Source organism: Cibotium barometz, chromosome 60 (genome assembly GCF_041138505.1).
Source record: "Cibotium barometz isolate CiBa-2024 chromosome 60, ASM4113850v1, whole genome shotgun sequence".
In the NCBI taxonomy this organism is placed as follows: domain Eukaryota; kingdom Viridiplantae; phylum Streptophyta; class Polypodiopsida; order Cyatheales; family Cibotiaceae; genus Cibotium; species Cibotium barometz.
In genome coordinates, this window is record NC_141105.1 from 10734498 (window position 1) to 10760902 (window position 26405).

At 40.0% G+C, this 26405-nt stretch overlaps 1 protein-coding gene and 1 long non-coding RNA gene across 4 annotated transcripts; one reads left to right on the forward strand and one right to left on the reverse strand.

The window, feature by feature from the left end:
* The first annotated feature begins 723 nt into the window (after positions 1–723).
* LOC147604966 (early-responsive to dehydration stress protein (ERD4)) lies at positions 724–3927 on the forward strand. Of its 2 annotated transcripts, none has more exons than XM_086793933.1 (2): positions 724–910; positions 1219–3927. In XM_086793933.1, the coding sequence occupies exon 2, from the start codon at positions 1277–1279 to the stop codon at positions 3806–3808; it is 2532 nt and encodes an 843-aa protein (XP_086650059.1). In that variant the 5' UTR covers positions 724–910; positions 1219–1276; the 3' UTR covers positions 3809–3927. The 2 variants fall into 2 exon arrangements, with proteins under 2 accessions (XP_086650059.1, XP_086650060.1); XM_086793934.1 differs by having other exon boundaries at positions 891–1007.
* On the reverse strand, positions 879–10011 carry LOC147604967 (uncharacterized). 2 transcript variants are annotated; one of them, XR_015265216.1, is made up of 3 exons: positions 9876–10011; positions 9569–9724; positions 879–968 (listed from the first exon to the last, which is right to left on the reverse strand). It is a non-coding gene; the product is annotated as an uncharacterized LOC147604967 (long non-coding RNA). The 2 variants fall into 2 exon arrangements; XR_015265217.1 differs by having other exon boundaries at positions 9820–9964.
* Between the last annotated feature and the right edge of the window lie 16394 nt (positions 10012–26405).

The following is a 26405-nucleotide window of genomic DNA, read 5'->3' on the forward strand; positions in this document are numbered from 1 at the left end:
ATGAAACTACACATTTCTAAACGCACACATTGAAAACAAGCATATTCATTCCTATGGAGGACCCCAAGGTGTATTGTCCCTAGGGTCTGCCATAATCATGAGTGTGCAGATTCTTTAATTGTAGTTGTGGAAGAGAACTAATAATAATTAAATAAGTGTTTATTGTTTGGCTCAACTCTACCAATAAACAATAAAGTACTATTATACAAGTGGCTAAGAATTCTTTGGAGTGTGAGTGGATATTACTGTCACATAATTATGTGTAAGTGAAAGACTACACAAGATTAGGAGAGAGAAATTATGAGCTCAAACAATGAGATCTTTGGCTTGTCTTTGGAAAAGAAAGACCTATGATGTATTGGAATCATCCTTTTCCTTTGCCTTTTTCTCTCCCATTATCTTCCACATTTCTTGAGAAGATGTAAAAGTTCAAATTACTAAAATTTATTCTCTCTCACTATCTTCTTCCTTGCGTGGTGTGTACGCTCGCTCTCTCTCTCTCTCTCACACACACACACACACACGCGCGCGCGCACACACACACACACACACAAATTGTTCTCTTTTTTAATAAAGTAATTAACGAAAGCTAGATAAGCCAACAAGATTATTCTTTGAGAAAGAGAAAGATGTTGCTATTTTTTTCCTAATTCTAGAGCATATCTATCACTATGTGCAAGGCCAATCCCTAATAACACACAAAGTTATACACTAGTTATTATTTGAGCACCATGATCAAACATTTGTGCGAAGAAAAATGAAGTTTGGTGCCTTATTACTGTTCATGAAAAAACAAGGTGATCCTATGACAAAGCTTAACAAGAGGATATCTCAAATCAGAACATCGCATGGCTTTATAATGACAAGCAAGATTTCGGCCACAACGTGTTACATGTCCTGCAAAATCAGTGTATGTTTTTAAAGCTTAACGGTCTCCTGGGGTATTTCTTGATTGCCATGATGGAAGCCTGCAGCAATTTCAAATCAAAATTTAGGGGTTTAATAAGGTTCGCAGGGTGTTTTAGAGCGTTTTTTAATCTTGATGCTCAAGATTTTAGGGTTTTTTAGTATTAAAATCATGTAAGGTTTTGCATTTTAGGACTATCTTAGATGCTTTTCCTGATGTTTTTGTGGCAAGATTAGGGTTTTTTGCAGGATCTTTGAGGGCTTTGTTTGTGATTTTCAAAGCATTGAAACGACTTTCTTTTCTTTGAGCAGAAACAATTATGATTGCAGCCATCATCAACGACTTTCTTTTCTTTGAGCAGAAACAATTATGATTGCAGCCATCATCAACGCATCAGCTCTAGCTTTTCCACTGCTGGTTGGGTCCCCTGAACCGGATCCAGGGGATGGAGATTGGCATCCGCCTCAAAACTGGTATGGCAACATCCAGTATCTCATAAACATATCAGTGCTTGGAGCATTTTGCTGTGTGCTGCTTTTCCTTGTGGTGAAGCTGAGAAGTGATCACCAGTTGCCGGGCCCTGCCAGCTTGGCGGCCAAACTATTGGCAGTGTGGCACACGACTGGACAACAGGTTGCACGCCTTTGCGGTGCAGATGCCTCGCAATACCTCGCTGTTGAGGGTTACAGCTTTTTAGGGTTTCTAGCCATAGCCTTGCTTGCCCTTCTTGTACTCCTCCCTCTCAATCTATATGGAGGTACAGTAGCACTTCAAGACCAGTTTTCCAGGTCTACCGTCATCCATATCGCAAAAGGTTCACCCCTACTATGGTGGCATTATATTTTCATGGTTGTCGTCGTTGGGGTGATGCACCTTTGCATTCTGGCAATATATAGAAGGCTTGCGCCCACTCGGTTCAATGGAGAGGTATCAGCAGACTGCGTGGCTGCATTTACCCTCATGATACATGGGATTCCTAGGGCTTTGTCAGCAAACAAGAGGCTTCTGCAAGAGTATTTTGAACACCGATATCCAGGCAAAGTTTATCGTGTTATCATACCCCCAGATTTGTCCACCTTCCATGATCTGGAGAAGAGTTTGGTCAAGAAGAGGAAGCGGCTGTCATGGCTGCTAGCACGGGAGCGGAGCAGAGTTTTTACCCTTGAAGAAGAAGAAGAAGAACTTCTAACGGATTATAGAGAAGGTATAAATGGCTTTGTACATCTGGCAGGAGCCAGGAGGAGCCGGCTTGCAGGTTTACGACAGGGTTGGCGTATATGCAGGTCTATTTCGAAGCAGGTTTGGGTACGGTTATTAGCATGTGGTCGGTGTGCAGAAGAGGATGTCATAGCTAAGCTCCAAGTAAAGTGTGCAGATTTAGAGAGCAAAGTCTTTCCCTACAGAGAGGGCAAAGCGCCAGGTGCTGGTATTGCTTTTGTGATTTTTAAAGATTTGCATACGGCAAGCAGAGCATTACAAGATATTAAGTCTTGGTCAAGAGGCGGTGCCCCCTCTGTGACCGAAACTGAGCTGGCAAGGAGCCGCTGGAAGGTAGAAAGGGCGCCACCGGCAAGAGATATCTATTGGCATCATCTAGGCAGCAGTACTCGATCGAGGGTGATCAGACGTGTTACTGTCAATGCATGTCTCCTGCTGCTGCTCTTTTTTTGCAGTTCTCCCCTCGCTGCTTTTACGGCCCTCCACAATGTTGGGAGGTTGATCAATCCAGAAGCCATGGACCATGTCCAAGTCTGGTTAGCTTGGGTACAGAGTTCCAGCTGGGCAGCTGCTATAATCTTGCAATTTTTGCCAAATGTCCTTATCTTTGTCAGCATGTATCTAATCATCCCTACAGCATTAGCATACCTTGCGAGTTTTGAGAGCCACTTGACATTATCAGGGGAACAACGTGCTGCTCTAGCAAAGACAGTCCTCTTTTTCCTTGTCAATTTGATCTTTCTCAGGGGCCTGTTGGAAACTTCTTTGGAGGCTACACTGTTACATATGAGACGCTGCTATGAGGAGGGCACTGAATGTAAGGATATAGAGCAATACATGAGCTCATCATTCCTCGCAAACTCTTGCCTGTCAGCAACAGCCTTTCTTATCACGAGCGCGTTTTTGGGCATTTCCTATGATTTGCTGTCCCCCATCCCATGGATTAAGCGCAAAATACAGCAGCTGAAGAGGCAGCAGTCACAAATGTTTGGTTCTGAAGGTGCTCCTCTGGATTATGGCACAGTCACAGAGGAAAGTTTGCAAGAGCAGTTGCTACCAGACACTATGTTTAGCTTTCCAGGTACAGAAGCTGATGGACCAGCTGTTGGGAGCTCCATGGGAATTGATGTTGAGGGGCAGGATTTGTTGACATATCCCCTGGCAAGAGATGGTCGTTTGCAATCACAAGCATTCGACTACGTTCAGTACTATGCTTTCAATCTGACAATTTTTGCCATGGCTCTTATCTACTCATCCTTTGTCCCCGTGATCGTCCCTATTGCAGCACTCTACTTTGGTTATAGATACATTGTAGACAAATACAATTTCCTCTTCATGTACAGAGTTCGTGGTTTTGCAGCAACCAATGATGGGAGATTGCTAGGCACTGTGCTCAGGGTTATGAAGATCTGCATTGTTCTATACCTTTTAGCCATGCTTTATTTTTTCTATGTCAGAGGTGATCGAGAGAAGCTGCAGTTTCTGTGCACTCTAGCAGTGGTGGTGCTAGTTTGTACCAAATACGGGATTGAAAAGTTGATTTGCCCTCCTAAGGATGGATTTGATGTATCTGTGCTTGAGAGCCTTGGTTCAGTAGACAGTTTTGTGAATGGACTGGTGGAATATGAAGTTTTTGCACGGCCCAATTTTGATTGGGACACACCAGCTGATACCATTTCTTAGGCTGGGATTCATGTCAACTTCATGTGAATGTACAAAAAGTGGTGGAGGTTATTTTCTTAGTGCCCAATGGATAGCCTTGGGAACAATCAAATATACACAAGAAAGTTATTGATTTCTACTGTGTCTGTTTAAATTTGAAGTGGATGCATGTGCGTGTGAGTCAAGATGTCTACAAAATTAACTTACCCTTTTGTGGTGCATTTAGAGCTAAGATAGACTTAGAATGCGTGGTTTGCAGCTTGATTGGAAAGCTGACTTGCACAGCCTTTATTGGGAACAGATATGGGTTTATTTTTCATCTAGATGAATATCAAGAAGCACTGTTACGAGTTTGTGCCTCTTGACCAGGAGGTCAGGGGTTCAAACCCTGCTGAAGTCACCCCAGTGGTGCATGGCTAGGTATGGCTACGGCAGATGCACCTACGGGCAGGGAGAAAAGCACCTACGGCGGCAGTGGATTGGTCAACTATTAGTAGGATCTACTCAATGGAAAAAAAAAGATCCATCACTATGAGCGATGGCTGTTTTGATGAGAGAGGGAAGCTGCAGATTTGTATTATTTTAGGCCACGTAAAAAGTAGGCAGTTTTAAAGTACAATTTTTCCAGAAAATTTTAAATCTTTGTGTGCATTTTGCGTCAGCCTTTTGGCAACAACTGCTTTTGGACGTGGGGGTTGTTTATCAAATACAATGCCGGATTCTTTAAGGGCTGTTTGATGTGGCTGCTTTGAAAAACTGCAGGCTGAGTCCTGGGACCATTCTGCAGGCTACACCAACCAATGGGCCATTTCACATAACAATGGAAACAGACAGAAATAATTGGCTGCCTTAAGAATGGAAGATAAGTGTAGCTGCAGATGAGAAGTGCTTGGTGGTGTTGTGGGATGTTTTCTAGAAGACAGTGACCATGGCAAGGATCAAGTGAAGGCAGGAAAGAAGGGGCGGGGGGCGGGGGTGTGCTGCATTGGTGCAAGCAGAATGATCATGTGTGAGTAGGCAGCAGAGGGGCAAGTGGCATGGCATTAGAGGTGGGCGGCGGCTATTGTGCTCTGTGCCGCTAGGGATTGTGTAACAGGAAGGTGCGTTTCTCGGCAACGATTCAACCTTGAACAGGATTATGAGCAATTAAACATGACAAACACAATTGCAAATACTTTGCACTGTACACACTAGGGGCCGAAAGATGAGCTGACCCCGAATAACACCCCCCCCCCCCCCTTTCTCCTTGCACACATGCACGGGTGCTGGGGGATTCACCACCAGCTTGCACTGATTGCTCCAAATACAACCAAAGCGAATACAAACAAACAAGAAATTCGTGTAAACACCAGTCACCAGTCCAAAAGACACACACAAACATGTAGCATCCTGCCACACTGTCTGCATGTCCACAAGGCTTGCATATGGTATCCCACCATAAGTTTCTTTCGAAACTCAAGTCTTCAGAATGGACATGCTCCCCCCATGTTCCACACTAGACCTCCTATCACAAGCAATCTTCTGTACAGCACACTACTTGGAAACCTGGTATGTTTTGAAACTTGTGGTTTGAGGATCTCTATCCCCCACAATCACCTTGGGCATACCATGATGCTTAAATATTTGTGCTAAAAATATCTTAGCCATGTGCTTTGGCTTGATATTCTTTCGCACTAGAATGAAGTGTGTTTGGTTGCAAAACCTATCCACGATAATTCGTATAGCATCATTCCCTTGAGGAGTCATTAGTAAATCCATAAATCCATTATGAAGACTAGAGTAATACTTCCCCAAGGCTGATTTGATATGGGCAAGGGCTGAAGCAATCCATGTGCTTAATGTCTACCAAACTTGACCTTTTCACAAACCATACATTCACACACACATGCTTTTACATCCCTACGTATGTCTGGCCAAAAGAAATACCTTTCCAAGGCTTGAGTAGTGTTCAAAATCCCTTAATGACCACCATATGGAAGGACATGACACTCACTGCATGCTGATCAGCCCATATGTAAAAACTACTCCTCTAAATAATTAGTGTTATGCATGTCTGACAAGTCCTCATGATATGCACTAGAATAGCATGTAATTATGGTTTCTAGGATAAAGCATATGCTACTACATTCTAGGAATGCAAAATCTGAAAATGAAACATAAAGAGGAAGTTTGCCCGTATCATATGCTTCTCTTGACAACTTAGTTTGAGTGAGGAAATATCTTAAACTTTAGTGGCCGTTTTGAAGTTTTCCCGTATTATTTGCTTCTCAACTTAGTTTGAGTGAGGAAATATCTCAAACTTTAGTGGCCATTTTGACCATAACTTCAGTCCCCAAAAGGTAGTGTTCCCAAATAGTCACTTAGGCTAGCCAATACTTCCTTCTTATAAACCTGCAAGTGGAGGTTGACATGTTGCAAGTGTCTCCTCTCATAGGCCATGGCAAGACCTTTCTGCTTTGAAACAAGCATTCCCCTCTACATCTGTCTATCTAAACCCTGCTTTCTTTTTCAACAAAGAAGCAAGTAAAGCAAAGTGTTGATAAATCTTCTGCAGTAAGCACATAACCCAATGAAGCTCTTCACTTTATGAATATATTTCAGCTCTTGCCATTCTTGTAGGGCTTGGATCTTTGAGGGATCCTTTCGTATGCCATCTTTGGAGACAATATGGCCAAGATAGTGAATTTTCATAAAGAAAGAGTTCTCTCTTTTTCCCATTGATGAAGAAGAGCTTATGCTTTTTGAGCTCTTCAAAAACAATCATGGTGTTCAGCATCATTCTTTGAGAACACTATAATGTCATCATAGCAAGTGAACTTGATGCTTTTTGAATACCTTGTCCAGTATCCTGCTAAAAGTTGCAAGATCTTTTGAAAAGGCGGTATCAAAAACTTATAAAGACCAAAGGATATCCTAAAAGCAATCTTATGTACATCCTGAGGTCCTACCCTAAATTGATGATATCCACTCTTGAGGTCTTTCAGCTGAAACATGCCACACCCTTAAGCTTATCCACAATATTGTTAATGCATGGGACCGTTTCTTAATAGTTATCTTATTCAGTGCATAAAGAGTAAAGGATGTCCTAAAAGCAATCTTATGTACATCCTGAGGTGCTAACCTAAACTAGTGATACCCACTCTTGACGTTTATTCAGCTGAACATGCCACCCCCATAAGCTTATCCAAGATATTGTCAATGCGTGGAACCGATTCTTAATAGTATTCTTATTCAGTGCATATTAATCCATACACAACATATAAGTATCATCCTCCTTGTGGTCAAGGGTAACATGAAGAAATGCGATGATGAGCTTGGCCATATAAACCCCTTCTTCAAGAGATAACATGGATCTCTTCCTAATGACTGCCACTCACCCTATACGGTTGCCTGTCAGTAGTAGGCAGAGAGGTACCTAGGATGACATCTATGCAATGATGTTCTATCTTTTTGGCGCAATGCATTCATAAAAGCAATCCTCAAAACTTTAATTCTATCTTTGTCTACATAACCCACATTAACATTTTCATGCTCTAAACATTATCACGGACATAAAACAAGTAAGAAAATGCATAAGCATCTATAGAGTGCTCATAGTCTCTACGTGCAAAATTGACTTTTCTTGTAATCCTTCCAAGGCTTACAAGAGGTATGGTTCCCAAGAGGACCTGCACCTATAGAGTGCTCATGATCTCTATGTACAAAACTAATTTTCTTGTTTTTGTAATCCTTCTTTGGCTCCAAATGGGGGCATTCACAACAAACATCACATCCCATGCGTGCAGCCACCAAAAAGCTCTCTTGATCAAGGTAACCATGTATGTGAATATAGAGTTTACCAGTCATGGGTATGACATTCACTTATTTGCCCTTAAAGGCTATAGGTGTGGGGTGTGCATTAGAGCTTGGTACTAGGGCCTCCAACAAGGGAAAAGTCACAGTTTACCAATCATGGGTGTGACATTCACTTATTTGCCCTTAAAGGCTATAGGTGTGGGGTGTGCATTAGAGCTTGGTACTAGGGCCTCCAACAAGGTAAGAGTCACAAAGATAAAATTACACGTGGAGGCATTATCGAATAAGAACAAATCTAGATAGTCCCCATGCTTTACATATCATCAATTAAGAGCAAGCGAGATAATCCTTCAAATTGGTGGGTGGATGCCTTGTGTTGCCTTATACATCAGGCCCCACATGCATACTACATTGGTGGGTCGATGCCTTATGTTGCCTTATACATTAGGCCTCACATGCACACCAAACTTTTCCACATTGGCATCATCATTCTTTGGATTCATTTTGCATACATGTTCTCTTTGGTGCCACATTTAAAGCAGTTTCTATCATGCATGTAAGTCTCTTTTTACTGTTTCGGCGGCCCAAAGTTAGGATGATTACTCCCTTGCTACTTTGTTGAGCCAACCTTTGCATCTCGAGAATCCTTGGGTACATTTTTAGATGGTTTTCCACTCCTTTATTTGTCATAACCAGCCCTTTGTTTGCCCTTGAATTGACCTGAAAATGGCTTATGTACAGGCCATTTCGTGTGTAAGTCCATGGCAAAATGTGTCAGCTGCTATATGGTCTAATTAGGGGTTTGATTAGGATATGCTATCGTATGATAGAATGAAGTACTGACTCAAACTTCCGCTTCTTCTCATCCTTCGAAATTTGTATAAATGGAGTATCCTTGAGAAGAGTTTTGTAATACTTCACAATGTATCATGATACTCACTCTCCCTCACCTTGTGACAAGACAATCCCATTCCTTGCACGTACATCTTTAGAAAAGTTTGGTGGTAGAAACTAGGCATAAAATCTAATTTTGAATTATTCATCCCATGTGCATGTAGCACTATCATCCATATTATCTTAGCAAGCCACCAAATCCTTTAAGTGCATACCCACATGTCCCAAATCGACTTCTCAACAGTGAAGTCCTTATTGCGGAAAGCAATCTCAAACTATCTAACAGAATCAAGTGTCTTTCAAGCTTATCATTGAATTTCAAACTTCACATCTTTATCTTCCAATTTGAACTCTCCGTGCTTCTTCCTATAGAGTAAATCTTCCCATGTATCTACACATCTCCATGATGATGATGACAAAATGAATAATAACCCAATCTTAAGTCACACTCTCACATCAAATGGAGTCTTCATGGTGATTACAACCATGTCAATATGGTGTATGGTGAGAATGTGCAGAGGACTCATCTACCCTGCTCTTCCACTTAGTTGCATCACCTATACCACCATGGGCAGCTGAACAGGGCAGAAAGACCATGTCAAGATTGTGTATGGTGAGAATGTGTAGAGGACTCATCTACCCTGCTCTTCTTGTTAAGTTGCATCACCTATACCACCATGGGTGGCCAAACATGGCGGAAAGACGAATTGCCCTTTGCATCCTTGAACACATCACCTCTGTTAATTAAATATACAACTGTTGATTTTTAGTAGCTTTTCAACAACCATCCTGCTGCCATGGCCTCAAAAAGTGACATCCTTGGTCGAGGCTTTTTAGCTTTTGTACGCCAACACTCTTAGTACATCTAGGTCATCTCTCAAAGCTTTGAGCTCTTCAGTTTCAATCATATGGCGTCTAACCTAATGCCATAAAAATCTATGTCTGAGTGCATGTTACCCTGAGATAATCTCAGGCAATACATCTCTTCTACAACACTTCTCCAAGTACAACCAAAGTGAACACAAACAAACAAGAAATTCATGTGACCACCAATCACCAGGTCACAAAGACACTCAGAAACATGTAGCATACCTGCCACACTGTCTGCATATGTCCATGAGGCATCCACATGGCATCCCATCATCAAGTTTCTCCTGAAACTCAAGGTTCTTTAGAGTCTCCTACCTTGCTTCAATCCCACAAGAGTGGTGTCCGGTGTTCCATACGAGATCTCTTATCACAAGCAACCTTCCATATGCAACACACACATTGCTTTAGAAACCTTGGTATGTGCCCTGATCGAAATTGTGTCCTAACAGAACCAAGACTATTATCGCCACCACCTAGTATGTTGAAAATGGGATGTACAACAGCCCAAGCAACCACAAAACCAGCTGACCAGCAGAGGGGCGCTCCCAGATGTTGATGACCAATCCTGTATTAACCCCAAATGGCGACTATATCAGTTTCAAATGAGCTCGGCTTAAGCTTTTTCGTGCTCTCTCCTAGGTCAAAAGCCTCTAGTTTTATCAACTGTGTCCAAATGCAATGTTCTAGGTGCCATGCTAATACTTGGCCACATGCTTAGAATTTTGGTCCCAACTCTCTGAACTTGTTATATTAGATGTCCATCCTTGTTTTATTAGTAATGTAATGTGTACAAATGTGTGCTACATGCAGTGTTCTAGGTGCCATGCTAATACTTGGCCACATGCTTAGAATTTTGATCTCGACTTTGTGAACTTGTTATATTGGATGTACATCCTTGTTTCAATGTAATGTGTACCTATAAACACGTAACTTAGTAATAAAAATATAAGTTATAAAAGGGATTATGTGTAAACTTACAACTACAAATCCCATAAGACACTGCTTTGGGCCCAAATAGATAGTGCACATATATGTCCATAGGGTGCCTGCATCCTCGGACTCATGGCGGACAATCATAGGCATTAGTACATGCATTGTCCACACATGAAAAAAAAATTGTGCACAAAGAAAAAGAAAGGTCATAGCATACATCAGGTATGCATTATGCACTTGTAAACTTGGAGAATCCCCCATTTGCTTTCTTGTATCGCGTTTTCTATTACACTAAATGTACCAGCCCTGATATCCTCTTGCAAATAGAGGGCAAGTAGGCTACCAGCCAAATGAGGACTTAACTTTCATAATATAAAACTTAGGCAAAATCTCCCAATCCACAGTGATCATTATCCACCATTGGTGTGGTTCGTGATGCTTGTTAACTTGGAACGTCTTGGTATTGTGATGCTATAAACATAGCTTGATTACTTTACATAATCAATCATCACCATTACACCCTTGACCATAAAGTGCAATCAATCTCATCAATTGCCCAAGATTTTGAGATAACACCCTTTAATTTAGATATAAAGTTTTTGTAAGAAAAGATTGTGCAGATATCAACCGATTCAATGTTGGTCAAATTCATCAATGGTCAAAGGGTTGCATCACACACAATTTTGGGTCAAAGTGCTTACTTTCTAAAAAGGTAGTGAAGTGAAGCTTATAGGAATAGGAGTAATGTGTTGTAGTGCTGGCACCCACCCCATAGTCTAGCACACAACTAAAAGATGGAGGAATGGGTCAACCCAGCACACCCAATGTGACACATTAGTCCTTGTCTAGCCACACTATATAATAAAGTAGATGCCTTTGGTTTGTCCACCAGTGATCATGAACCTTGGGAAATATAGTTGTAATCGCGTAACAATCAAGCTTACAAATTTGTGGCACCTATACCAAGAAATGTGTGCCATTGTGTACTAGACTAAAGCATTTCAATGAGGAAATTAGCCCTATCACCAAGTCTAAAAGATAAGTGAAAGTTAAATTTATATATGGTCTGTGTAATTCTTAGATCCACACACCCACCCCATGATAATTTGGAGTCATTGATCAACACCTCTAGAAGGGAAATAGAGCAAAGTCAAGCTCAGGTTTCTTTAGAGGATTCAGAAGATCCATCTTAAAGTAGGTTTATCAACTTGGATGAACCTAATCCTTTGGTATTTGACTTTGCATAGAGGAAGAAGAAATCCCAATGGCTCATGCAACACACCAAGGCCACAGATTATCGCCAAGCACCCACATAAGGGCGACACACGATAATACTTGCAACACTTTGAGACCATTCGCTTGGCAATTGTCAATGGATTCCACATAGTTCTTAGTGCACTCAAAACAAAAGAATTCATGCGCACTTAATGGATTATTCCACATAGTTCTTAGCACAAACAAAAGAATTCATGCAATGAGAGATATACGATGGGTCCATGCATGATAGATGTGATTGGGTGTAAGACCCTTGCCCTCCTTTCACTCCATGGGATGGTCAAAGTCAATAGTGGAAGGTCTAGATTTGCGAGGGCGGGATGACTTACTCAGGGTGACTTACTCGAGGCCTTACCTACTGTATCCTGATGGTGCGCTATCCTAAAAATTTTCTTATTAGACTTTTTTACGAAAAATCCTATCATCTGGAAGTGCAGGCATGCCCTCTAAGAATTTCTAACTAGTTTTTCCTTGTCTAAAGTTTGTTTCGTAACTTTACTGGGTCCAACTTTTGAGCCTAACCCCTTTTAATCCCATGGGGTATGCCTTTTTGTTAGGTTTGGGGGGGGGGGGGGGACATGCCCGAGTATAAAGGAGATCTCTAGAGCTCCCCCTAGCTAGCATAGTTTATCATGGTGGGTCACTTCTGTTGAGGCACACTGAAGCACTAACATTCGTCACACCTCTTCACAAATTCCATAGAATCTCTAAACATAGTTGGCCCACCATAAACTGGACTGCAAGATCTTGCGAGCTAGCACTTTGCCAATGAAATGTCCTCTTGGAATTCTGTAATAATGAGCTTCCTCTAAAATAGAGAGGAACTCGTCTTCCCTTACACGTCTTAGCACATGATCTTTACCCAATTTATACAGTTATCTAGCTACTATAATTGATAGGGGGTTGCCGACTTAATAAGTTGTTGCATCCTATCCTTGTTTAGGCCCTTATTCGGTTGGGAATGCGCAAGCGAGGTACTCAAAAATTTCTCCGCTCGATTCCGGCACCAAATTGAGTTTGAAGAATAAAGCATTGCATCTAGTATTTCACTATCAATGCCTATGGCAGGTTCTCTATTTGGGAATTATGGACATATGGTCCACCAAAACATGTTGTTTTCCCTTCCAAATTGTGATAATAAAATTAAATTCCATATATGAAACTAACCATCTCATAAAATTAAATTCCATATATAAAAGCAACCATCTCATAAAATTAAATTCCATATATAAAAGCAACCATCTCATAATTTTCCCACTTGTGCACGGTTTGGTAATAAGGTATAACAAGGCTTGGTGATCTACAAAGAACACAAATTTATTGGCAACTTGTACTTCTTGACTGCATAAACCATTGCTAATCTCTCACACTCTGTAATGTTGTAGCGCATTCCCTCCTCGTTTAATTATCTACTTACAAAGCAAATAGGGTAGTTCAACTTAAATTCCCTTAGTTGTACGAACACAAAATCAATTCATTTTATGTTGATCCTTAGGGGCACTTAATTGTATCCCGAAAATCCATCCAAAAAGCTGTAAGCTTTTGCCCTTGCCACTCTTTCCAAGACATGATCATTATATGGTAATGATCCCTCCACGTCGCCACATTGACCTTCTTCAAATCCACATATACCCTGAGTTTGCCATTCGTTTTTGGCACTATGACAATTGGTGACACCCAATCCATATGCTCAATATCGTAAATGAACTATGCCACAATGAGTTTACCAATTTCCTCCTTTATAATTGGTGTGAATATTTCGAGTTCATTTAATAAGGTTGTTGCTTTACAAGTCTTGATCATTCAGTGTTGATTGGAATTTTGTATTGCAGAAGCACACCAATCGGAGCAATCTCTATACTCTTTCAATAGCTCTACTGATTCCTTTCTCTTCCTTCGAAGCTAGTTCAATAGCAATGTACACTAGTTTTGGTTCCTTCACCTCAGCTAGTCCCTCACATGAGATTCCTGACTGTCCATCCTTGGAGCATTGTTATTTCAAGTGGACTACGCTCCTCTCATCAATGTCAAAGGTCTTGAAGTGCCTGAGAACCTTTTGTAAGTCTGGTTCCTCATCATCCTTCTGAGCCAATATCATCTTGGCTTCTTTCTCAGCCTGTGCTAGGGCTTTGTTCCATGTATGTCTTAGATATGGATAGCTTAGGCTCCATTTCAGGTTTAGGCTTCCTCAATTCCTCCTCCTACTCCTGCATCAAGTTTTCTCCTCATTTCTTAGGTAACTCTCTTCATGAACCTCAGTAGTCTCAACATATCTTAGCCATTGAGCATCAGTGTTTCCTTCACAGTGCTTCCTACCATCTACCCTGGTAGCATTTCTTCTTTAGACCCTACATCTAAAGACAAGGTTCACAATGGCTTCATACAATTCACTGCCAAATCTACTGGCAATTGATATGCTCACATGTTCATCGGGTGTAATAGTGGGCTTATCATTCTTAGATTGGTGATCCCACTTACTCCCGTGGGATCTTCCACAACATAATATGTTGTTCCTACCGTCCCCATCACATCTATTATTGCCAATAGATGCATTCAATTCTCATAGAAATCATCTAAGGGAAGAGATGCGTATAACATGTCTTCTTACTTTCCTTGCTTTCCTTTTTTCAGTGCCTCACAAAGCTATACTGTTATGGCTCCTTTCATGGTGTGAGAATCATTCCAAACAACCTGCCATCCATATGATGCGTTTTCTATGAGAGCAGACTAACCTTAAGGATTTGTGAATCCTTTTGTAAATATATGTGATCTGTAGCCTAACCATGGCACCAACCTGGCCTCCCTCATAAAAGGTCTTCCAAGGATGATGCCATATGAGTTAGGTTGGCTAGAAAAATTCATAACCATAAAGGTATGGTAGAACTGGAATGAAAAACATAGTAATTTTCTAATTCCACAAATAGCACATGGGTTTGGTTGTTGTTCCATTTGCCATTTTTATGATGATCAGGTTCATTTTTTGTAAGGTCATTTTACCCCACCTCTCCCCGCATTGTTTGGTAACAATACGAACTCCCACTTTTGCATCTAGGATAGTTGTAGCTTGATAACCCTTGTGCAATACTAATAGTGTTACATTTTTGTCATCATTCTTGTAGTAATGGCCTAGATGATTCACCAAAATCTATGCAAGTTGTGGTAACATCTTTGCTTCTCTGATCAAGTTCAAGTCCTCCTTGACCTATAGACTATCATTAGACCTCGACCTAGATCAAAGTCGTCCTACCCATTCTTTCAAATCCATCCAGATTTCCCCTCAGCATTGGGCCTATTAGAAACTTAATTTTTGAAGAAAGGAATGCCATCAGTTTTGCTACCTCTCATGGTTAATAGTTTGAGTAATATTGAGGGATACTTGTTCATGAATTTCTAATTCCAAGGGAGAGGGTCCTCCCCCTTCAGCAAACATACGATTTGATAAATCCTCTTTCATACCATACTTAGAGTTAGAAACTTTCATGGTTTGTTCTAACAAGGGTCTCGTAGGGTCCCCTTGTCATTTCCTCACTTGGATAGAATATATCAATAGCCCGATTGTCTCTTAGTCTCTCGTTAATTTCTCATGACATTCTTGGATTAAGGTTTGCAACCTCCAATTTTTCAATCTCTACTTTCACATTAGGGTATTCTCCCATTCCCTTTAAAGTATATGACATTGTTTTAGCTCTATTTTCCTTACCAACTACACCCTTCCCTTCCTGTAAATCCCTTCCCTTCCTGTAATTCCTCCTTGCTATGGTGGACTGTGTGGATACGATTTCAATAATACTATCAGTAGATCCGTCCTGCGTAGTCCTACATAGTCACTAATGATTCACCTCTCTTCTCCTTTTTTGGATACGATTTCAATAATACTATCAGTAGATCCGTCCTGCGTAGTCCTACATAGTCACTAATGATTCACCTCTCTTCTCCTTTTTTGGACCTTGTGAAGGATTCACAAATTGATCCCTTTGTAGCATTTGTGTTTGTGCTCCTATTAGATCTTGAGAGGTACAAATCACTAATCTAGACTACACACTCATTATTCAGAGTCTTGTGGTAGGGTTGGTAGAAATAGATGCTTCATTTATTTTTCTGTAAGGACAATCCTTAAAGAGGTGATCTATTTTGTATTTTACACAACTTACACTAGGGTTAGCAACATTTGGTGCTCGCTGCTGGCTTGTTAAGGCCAATTTATGGGGGCATTCTGCCACATGATGACCTTAGCAATGGTAACATTGCAATGGGGCTCTCCTTTGACGTAGCATTTATTTCCTTCCCTTTCTATTATGTTGTGGTTTTGAAACATAGGCCCTGGTGTCCCTCCTTGCATAATGTAATATTCATGACTATTCTCTAGAGCTTTATCATGGTAATCAACATTCATCATCATCTCTCTAGAGTAGTCTCTATCATCTAACAAATCCTCAATAACCATCTGGTTTGATGAGCATCAATTTGGGCTATTTTGGTGGCAATATTGGCGGTGGTATATGTACATCAAGTAACCTATGCATCCCTTTTATATTGGTTTTGCACATTAGACACATGAGTTCCTTGAACATTCCCATGGATAGGGGGTGCCCATAATGCCAAGGGAGGTCTTATTGTAGGTAGTTGTGGAGATCATAATGATTGTCGTGCCTCGTGGGTATAGGCACATAATGGTATCATGATTTCCTAACCGCATGCAATGTGTATAATACATCAAAAGTTGAGGCCTTGGATTTATACATTCTGTACTTGTATGATTCTACCTATAAATTAAGCACCAAACTAGTTCTCTCCTTGGATAGAGGTGCTAGTTCATGAACCTTCCCCGATCTGAGTCAACCTTAGTTTATCCAGCAATGTGGTGCCAAGTTTAGGCAGTCATACCTTGAATCTATTTTCCCACCTTTTCCAAGTTTTTGAGCTTGCTTGAGGCCTGCAAAGTAGTAGCTAAGATGATGGAGGAGGAATCATACAGTTGGGGTAATTCCAATATGTTATTCTCAAAACCAATGGCCTAGTTTACAACATTTATCAAGCATTATCAGCTTGGCAATCAATAGGTTATCATGCCTTTTAGAATCTCATACCCCTCTTCTTCAAAAACAGGGTAGTAACTACTCATCAAACCTTGAATCTATTCTCCCACCTTTTCCAAGTTGTTGAGCTAGCTTGAGGCTTACGAAATAGTAGCTCAAATGGTGGAGGAGGAATCATCCAATATGTTATTCTCAAAATCAATGGGCTAGTTTACAACATTTTTCAGGCATTATCAGCCTGGCAATCATAGGCTATCATGCCTTTTAGAATCTCATACCCCTCTTCTTTAAAAATAGGCTTTCTCTAGGTATACACCTAGAGTTGAGATTCTTTAATCTAGAGACATAATAATTGATTCATGTTCGTCCTACTTGATGTTGTACATTTGAGCTACAGGGCTCTATTTGTCATCCCTTTTGAAGTACATGAGGTACCTTTGCCTCCAAATGCCTCCTCATTTTGTGGGGGGGCTCCATGGAATCCTCACTACTAGATGTCTTGATGGAGTCTTGTATCCTCAAGCCATACACACTTAAACGGCTGCTCACAGATGATCGGATAGATGCAAAGCTATATTAATGAGAGGATCCTTGGTAATTGGATACACTATCACCTAGGGAGTTGTTGCCAACTACTTGCCCCTGATCTCAAGTTTGTGTAATTGTATAGCAAGAAAATTCACAATGCACCTAGATAGAACTTTTATCGAAGCTTTTGACCTGACATGCCTCAAGATGGATGTGGTTGAGTTTGGGGGTCTTGGTGTTAGGCTAGCACTTTGGTATTAGTAAAGATGTGTATGAGGGCACTGGAGGGTGATTTTCAACTCTCTCGATTATGTTAGGACACAGTCATGATTCTACAGGCTAAAGGAACATGATATGCCACATGGAATTATTTTCAATTGTTTATCCACCAAAGGCATTGGGGAGTATAGTGGAACTTGGTTTAGGTATTTTTATGTTGATCTTTCAACTGTGATTTTGCAATCACGGTAGACAATAGGGTGTGATTTTATAGAGATGATGTGGCATTGTGATTGCAGATGTGGCAATCTCAACAATAATTTGGTAGGTGTAGAATGACAGTGAGAGTTTTGCTGAGATTAATCTTGGAAAGGGCTCTTGGCATCTTCTTTTACACTTTGGATTGGTTAATTGATGTTTGTCAGAGGTTTGAATAGCTATGATTGCTGACATGGCAATCCCCATGGTGATTTTTTATGTGTAGAATCATGGTGAGGGTTTGGTTAAAATTCATCCTAAAAAGTATTGCCAATTTTTGATTTTGTGAAGTCTCATTTCCCGTTTGTAGTCATAATCACACTTTATGATGTGATTTTTTTTATTTTGAGGAGAGTCATTGGAAGCAAGGGATGCGATTACTTAGGTACATCAGAGTATGGCATCACTACAGGTGACACTCTTATGGGTTACTGTGATTCAGATTGTGGGCAGGAGATTGTGATTCTAGGAAATCAATTTCTAGGTTTTTTTTTTTGCTTGGTTTTGGTGCTTTCTCTTTGACCAACAAGAAGCAGTCGTATAGTGGCACTAAGCAGTCCTATAGTGGCACTTTCCTCCTATAGAAGCTAACTACAAGGTAGCTTGTTTTGTTGCTTGTAAAGCAATATGGCTATGGAGGATTTTAGTGGACATGGGAGTTCATATTAGCGGGGGCACAACCTTGTAATGCAACAAACTAGAGTTACAAGGCTATTGCCAAGAACCTTGTGTTTCATGCTCGAATAAGGCATATTGATATTTAGTATCATTATGTGCGAGAGCTGATTGAGGATGAGATGGTGGAGTTGGAGTACTGTTCTACAGACCAAAACTGGTGCCGACATCTTCACCAAGGCTCTTAGGAAGGATCGGCTCACTTGGCAGCTTCATTGACTTGGTGTTGGGCTAAGAACATAACCTGTCTTCAGGAAGAGTTAAGAGGAGGTGTTATTATACACTTAATGCCCACCTCTTAGCATGTATCTCACATCTATGCTTGGTGCACATTTGTAAAGGCCCGCATTACGAGGAGAAGCCATTGGTGCATGTGTATTTAGTGGGAACCCCGACTTAGACACCCCGATGGGGTTGTTATTGTGATTGTTAATGGTTAGAAGATGGTCATGGGTTCAAGTATTAGCTAGGAGCCTGAGGTATGGATTTATTAGTGAGCAGTGGGTGGTTGGTTAGCTACATTTTGAGGGTTAACCATGTCTATGCTATGTAATTACCTACGTCATGTCTACCAAGGTATCCAATGCTTTTAAGTATCCATACCCTCTACGCTTAGCTCCATCCAAAGTGTCGAGATTTCCATCTAAAATCTACTTGAGAGCCCACGGATAGACAACACCATTATATTATTTATCAATTACATTGTTTATTGTACTCTATTTGTTGTCTACCTTTTCGTTGTGCTATATTCTTATATAGGTTCTTGTAATTCTGACTTGCCTTCATGGCCCCTTTGCTTAGGTACCCAAACATGCATGTTTCCTTTATAGTATCCTTGTGCTTTCAACAGTCATTTGGGGACCCAAAATTTGTGAATAGCCTTCTAGTTCATTGCTAAGATGACAAGCGTGCCATCCTTTGCTTCCAATTCACTTCACAGCCCATTGCTAAAATCCATCTAAGAAGCATCTCTTCTTCCAAGGCACCTACACGAAATACAAAAAACTTACACGACTAAGGGTTATTTCTTGTGGAAATATTAACTTTCAAACTTCCTCAAGCCCCTATTGTTCCTACATGCACACTTTTGACTTTAGCTTTAGTTGACTCTAGCTCTTCTTTGTTGAGCTTCACCCATGTTTTATATGAGAGTGAGTTGATATTTCCTCACGAGTCAATCATAGCAATGCCATTTGTGGTTGTTTCCTCAATAGAGAGTTCAACTTTGGGATGATCAGGTTTTATCTCATGATCATCGTCTTCTATCAAGGTTAGAGTAGCCATGTTCACCCTTAGTGTTAGACCGTTTTGTTTTTCCTTGGCGATGGTAGCCCTTGCCTTAGCCTCCTCTTGTGCCTCTTTCTTGAGTCACTCTTATTTCAGCTTTTCTTGTTTCTTTTTTCGTAATTGTTCCAACATATCTTGGGTTAAGGTTCTATAATATTTTTTAGCTTGCTACCATTTATGTAGCCTTGCATCTCTATTCCATTAATGGTTTTGATGCATGCTGCACCTTGCAAGGTGAGCTCTACAACCCTAAATGACCCTAGCCCTCAATATTTCAGTTTCTTTCTTTTGGAAGAACAGACTCCATACATGAGTACCAAGTCTCCTTCCTTTAGCTCCTTTCTTTTTGTGTGTTTGAGATTTTCTTCAATCATCCCATTAAGAGAAACAACTCTAGTCTCATTCAGCTTCTGCAACTCAATTCAACCTCTCGACTAGAGCATTCTTCCTAAGACACTTTTTAATTGCTATCCTCAAGCTTGGCACTAGATATTCCATAGGCATCACATTACCTTAATCTGTAGAAGTAGGCAAACCGAAAAGGAGTTTGCCCTATGCAACCTTATAGAAAGTCCTAAAGGCCCACATCACTGTTGTTAACTTGTGCTCCCAATTGTTTACGACTAGCTTCTAAATTTTTGGTTAGGATATACCACAAAGGACTTTGTTAGTTCTTTCCACCTGTCCATTGGCTTGGGGATAGTACGGTGATGATTTTTGGTACACCACCAAGAATCCAATCAATAGATTTTCAATAACCTCATTGATGAAATGGGAGCCTTTATCGCTAATCAACTCTAGGGGACATCCAAATCTTGATATGGCATGCTTGTATAAAAATTTGGCAGTTGTATAAGTATCTACCTTCCATGTGGCTTTTGCTTCAGTCCACTTAGTGAAATAGTCAGCTTCACAAGTATATACCTGGCTTGCATCTGCACAGCTAAGCTAATGGGTCCAAAAAAGTTTATTCCCTATTTTTCATCAAAAGGTTGTTACAATGATTGGAACCAAGGGCATCTTATCTTGTCTATGAGGAATGTTGAAGCACTAGCATTCATCACAATGTTTGACGAATTCCATGGTGTCACTAAACATAGTTGGCCACCATAACCCAGCTTGCTTCACCTGAAAAATGTCCACCTACAATTCCACTATGACTCTCTTCAAGAATGGCTCGGAACTCATCCTCCCTGACACACCATATAAGCACATAATCCTTGCCTAGCTTATATAGTTGACCTGCTATTAATTGATAAGGTATTGCCAACTTAATGAGCCATCATATCTTATCCTTGTTGAATAGTTTATCTTGTGGGAATCCAAAGGCAAGATATTTTGAGATCTCTTCACATTATTTAGGTACTATATCTAACTTAAACAATAAAACATCTTGTAGTTCATCATCAACTCTAGTGGTGGCAGGTTCTCCATTAGGTATTCTTGATATACGATCTGCTGCTCCGAATATGTGTTGTGAACCTTCTCACCATGATGATAAATTGAAACTCCATTAGCAACAACAACCAGTATAGGTAATTTGCCCTATCATGCAAGGTTTGTTGATAAGATATAGTGTTAACCCAATTCTAGGGTTAACAAAAGCTACCGCCATTATCTTACATCAAGGAGTCACGGTAGATACACCAAAGGGTCATACATTAAAGATATGAAGCCATAGTGTCCAAAGCTACAACTTGGACGAGCGCCCGTAATGGTGTGACGGAGTATTTATGGGAATTCCGGCTTCAAGAGCGTGTGAGATAGGATGAAGTCCTAAGTCATGTACTTCATGGATATATTATGAGAGTAGTCATTGTAATAGCATTAGGCCTCTTATGAGCCTAAAGTGCCCAGCCGATCACAGTTTAAGTGAGTGTGAACACTTATGGCTATGTATATAAGTGAATTTCTCTTATAATACAATATACTCTCCCATTGTGCACTTAAGTCTTGCTCTTGCTAATCCTCTTGCTAATCTCTCTCCCAATGCATGCTAGTGAGTGTGTGTGCGTGAAGTGAGGTGAGAGGAGGGACGAGGACCCATCGTAGTGCAACGCGGCGGTGTGACAACGCTCGGGAGGTGCGATGGATTTGCTTCTAAAGAAGTTATGGAGCTTGGAGACCTCAAGAGGGTTACTAGCTCGGCCATTGGAAAGATCCTCTCACAACAGTTGTGGTTCACCAAGTAATCTCTTTTTAGATGTGTTTCAAGAAGGGTTAGGGTAAGCTATAACATTTTTTGCGCCGCCTACTGGGGAGCCATCCCTTGGCTTTTTCCATTGTTTTGCCTCTAATCTACGCATTATCCATTGCCCATTATCTTGATTAATGGTTTCCCATAAAAAAGATATGGATTTAATGGTGATTTGTGTGAGATTTGGTGTAGAATAGCTCTCTTTTTTATTTTTGAAAAGAATGCTTTTTGCCTAATTTTTAGATTAATTCGTTATTTTTATGATTTTTCATGTTTTTAGGGCTTGCACATATTTTGTATTAGGCTTGGTTTGTATCCATTGCATCAAACAATGCAATTGAATGCAATTTTTAGTGAATGTTAGCTCTCTTTAGTGTTAAACATAGAACAAGATCATTAATTTTAGTTTAATTGTGTGTTTATTGTTAAAATTGTTTGGATTAGAGTGTTAGCAAACATTAGGAGTAGCTTAATCTTTCAAAAAATTTCTTAAAACCATCAAAAATCCTTGAATTTGACTAATTTCTCTTAATGGACTAGTTATTAAGGGTGATTAATCTTGCTCAAAGAGGTAAAAAATGTAGAAAATGTGTTGATTGGGATCTAAATTGATCATATGAGTAGTCGAAATTGGTGTTTTTGAGTGTTTTGAGAGCATCTAGATGCATCAGAACACCTAATCACATCAATTTTTTCATCAATTGGAGAAATTTGACTCTCTTTGCTTAATTTGCCTTAAAAGAGGAGACCATAATTAAGAGTCTAATTAATCCCCTATTTTAGATTAATTTACACAATTGTTGATGCAAAAAGATTAGCATTCCCTTGCTCTATCCCCAATGATGTGCTCAATTGTATGAATTAATTAGAGATTAGTGGTTAATTAGAGTCTTTGATTAGTGTAAAAGAGGAAAAGATTAGTGAAAGGACTAACCTTGGATTATCTTTAATCACTTTTTTACATAACTCATTAAGGCTAATGAGCATTCAATGAGTAGATGCTCATGAGTTGTCAAATTTTCCATTTTGGGGATCATTTATGAGGGGTGTAAGGGGTGTCATTAAAAGGTTGACTTTTTTGATTCGCACTTACTTTTTTGGAAAATTCCCATATCCCTTTCATTTTAAATTCAAAAAATATTCTCCTCCAAAAAGAGAAATTCGTATTTCCCACTAGACTCAAAAAAAAAAGTTCACGGCGTGAACCATTTTTCATGCCCAAAAGGTTCACGTTTTCGGGAACCGTGCGCCAAAAAAAAACTCACCATTTTTTCACGCCCAAAAGGTTCATGTTTTTGGGAACCGCACATCTCGTCATGACTGGTTTGGAGACCAAAAAATCATCGGGCGATATCAATGATACCACTGGATCTGGTTGGGAAGGGTGGTTTCTCCTCTTCCCCAAACCCAAAGTACCTGAGCCCTTCAATGGACTCTTCACTACTAGTTTCAACGGTGGTCAAGTTCCTTAAGACACTCAAGTGAGTGCTTACTAAGTGACCTGAACCCACACTTTTTTGATAGGAAGATCTTGGGTGATTTGATGCACTATCATCAGGTGTAAGATTGTCTTTGGATGTTTGTCTCCGGATGAGCTTTCTAGATCTTAACTGCATGTATGTATGATTTGATAAGCTACTTTGATGTCCCGATTAAGTTTTAATCAGATTTTGTCAATCTATTTTTGAGGCCGTGAGATTGCAGAGAACAGTGCACAGCGTGAAGCGTGAACCATTTTTTCATGCCCAAAATGTTTACGTTTTCGAGAACCGCACGCCCCAAAAAAAAAGGTTTACGGCGTGAACCATTTTTCATGCCCAAAAGTTCACAGTGTGAACCATTTTTTCACACCCAAAAGGTTCACGTTTTCGGGAACCGCACGCACCCAAAAAAAAAAGTTCATAGTGAACCATTTTTCACACCCAAAAGTTCACGGCATGAATCATTTTTTCATGCCCAAAAGGTCACGTTTTCAAGAACCGCCTGCAAAAAAAAAATAATAATAATCTGTGAAGTTCGATTCACGGCGTGAACCATTTTCTACAATTTCACGAAACTAGAGTTCACGCCCAAACAAAAAATCATCAAAATTTGTAAAACCCTTAAAGTTCATCAACGTGAAAAGAGGTCCGTCTAGAAAACACCCGTGTTTGGAGGCTCGAATCTCCTATACAGTATATCCGATGAAGACGCTCTAGGGCTCATCGAAAATCTGATTTCGAGCTCTTCGACTTGGGACTGCAGTCCGAAGTCAAAATCGACCATTTTGGCCTCTGACCAACAGCCTCAAAATTCAACCCGAAAATCGAGGTTAAAAATAGCCCAAAAACCACAAAAAATCGTAAAAAATTTAGCGCAAAAACGATGACCAGCCATATTCGGGCTACGTTTTAAGGGTCTAAACGACAAAATCATGGACGACTCAGGGAAACAAAGTTGTAGTACTCCAAAAATACTACACTCCCTCATTTAGAGTTTTTCAAAATTCCTTTTGGAACACCCTCAAAAACGTGCTACGACACAAGGAAAAAATTCTCATAAAAATTTTCCGTCTTAAGACAGTGATGGAAAATAGGTTTTAGGACCTCCTCTTCCATCTGGGAATTTCTTAGCATACGCTTTTTCCAGAAAAATATCTCAGAGATTCACGTCGTGCGTATAGCACCTCAGCTAATTGGGGTGAACGGACATCTATTTGACCCAACGAAGAGAACGCCAGGCCTCCTGAGGCTGTAACAAGCTGTGGGAGAATATAAAAAGCAAAAAAAAAAATGTGATTGCTCATTAAGGAGAATTTAGGCACTCTGACATGGCCACGATAGAGGGATTGCCATGGATCACACAAGGACTGAACCCAATGGCTGACATCTTCGAGCCATTGAGATCTATGCCACAAATTCACCTCTTAATACCATTGGCCTTGCCTATAACAAGCGTGACATCAGGTTTTACACCCCCTATCACTTTGATCCCACCAAGCTTTGGTCCCTTATCTAACATTCCCGCAAATCCTATAAGTACCAACCCTTTCCTGGATGCCCACACCCTGGACACCCTGACTAGTCTAGGAAGGGGGGTGGCCCAAGGACTCAGTCTCTTCCCAAAAGATCACTCACATATGGCCTCAGTGATTCATACAGAAATACCGTCATACAAATTTTAAAATTTATGGGCAAATATGATGAAACAACAGACCCTGTTCAATTTTCATTTAAATATTTGAACAGAGATGTGAGAACCTTCGAAATCCCAACTGCCCGCCGAGGTACATGCATTGAACCTATGCTTAGAGGGAAAAGCTAGTCGTCGATGGTTCATCACATTGATGCTTGTGATCAAAAGACCAACTTCAAAACCTTAAAATCAGCCTTTATACATGGCTTTTCCAGACAAGGTGATGGGTGGAGTACAGTAACAGAACTCTATTCAATTGAGCGTTAACCAAAAGAATCCATAAGAGATTTTATAAAGCTCTTGGACTCACGTTGTGAGACATGGGAAAAATTAAACGATGTTCAATTGAAGAGATGTTTTATGATGGGCTTGAAGAATAACAGCTTACACAACTTGATCATTGTATCCAATCCGGAAACATTCGATCAATGTCGTAAAGAAGCAATACGTTTAGATGACAACATGCTAGAAGATGATTATGCTACGAGGTGTTCCTCATCTAAACCAAGTGAAGCAATGGCAAAAGAAAGATCAATCTCGGAATTGACATTCCCAAAATTTTATGCAGCCTTGCTTAAAACCTTACAGCCAACATCTCTAAGAGAGGATGAAAACCTTCAAAACCAGACATTCTTAATGCCTCTAAAAGCGAGGAACGAAATGCCTTGTGTTAAGTGCAATCACTACGACCATCGCAATCCTCATTGTGTTAAATGCCTTGTGTTAAGTGCAATCACTACGACCATCCCAATCCTCATTGTGCATACAAGGCACCTGTTCTTCTATACTGCATATATTGTAAAATTTTAATGTTCCTAGGGCTTGCACATAGAGTTTCTTAGGTCTAGTTTGCATCCATTGCATCAAACAATGCTATGGAATGCAATTTTTAGTGATTTTAGCTCTCTTTAGAGTTAAACATAGAACTAGAATCATTAATTTTTGATTGATTTATATGTTTTTTGTTTGATTTGTATACATTAGAGTGTTAGAAAGCATTAGGAGTAGCTTAATCCTTTAAAAAATATCAAAAAACCCTTGAAATTGACTAATCTTTCTTAATTGACTTATTTTTGTCATTAAAGGTGATTAATCTTGTCAAGAGAAAATTTTTAGAAAATGTGTTTTTTGGGGTCGAAATAATTGATCATGTTAAAAGTCGAAATTAGTGTTTTTGAGTGTTTTGAGAGCATCTAGATGCATCAAAACACCTAATTACATCAATTTCTTTATCAATTGGATGAATTTCTCTTATATTTGCTTAACAAGAAAAAACTAAATTTAAGAGTTTAATTAATCTCCAATTATAGATTAATTTACACATTAGTTGATGCCTATAGCTTAGCAATTTTATGCTCTATCCAATGATGTGCTTAATGGTGTGAATTAATTTTAGTGATCAGTGGTTAATTAGAGCCCTTGATTAGTTTAAAAGGGAGAAAAGGTTAGTGGAAGAATTAATATTTGATTAATTTTT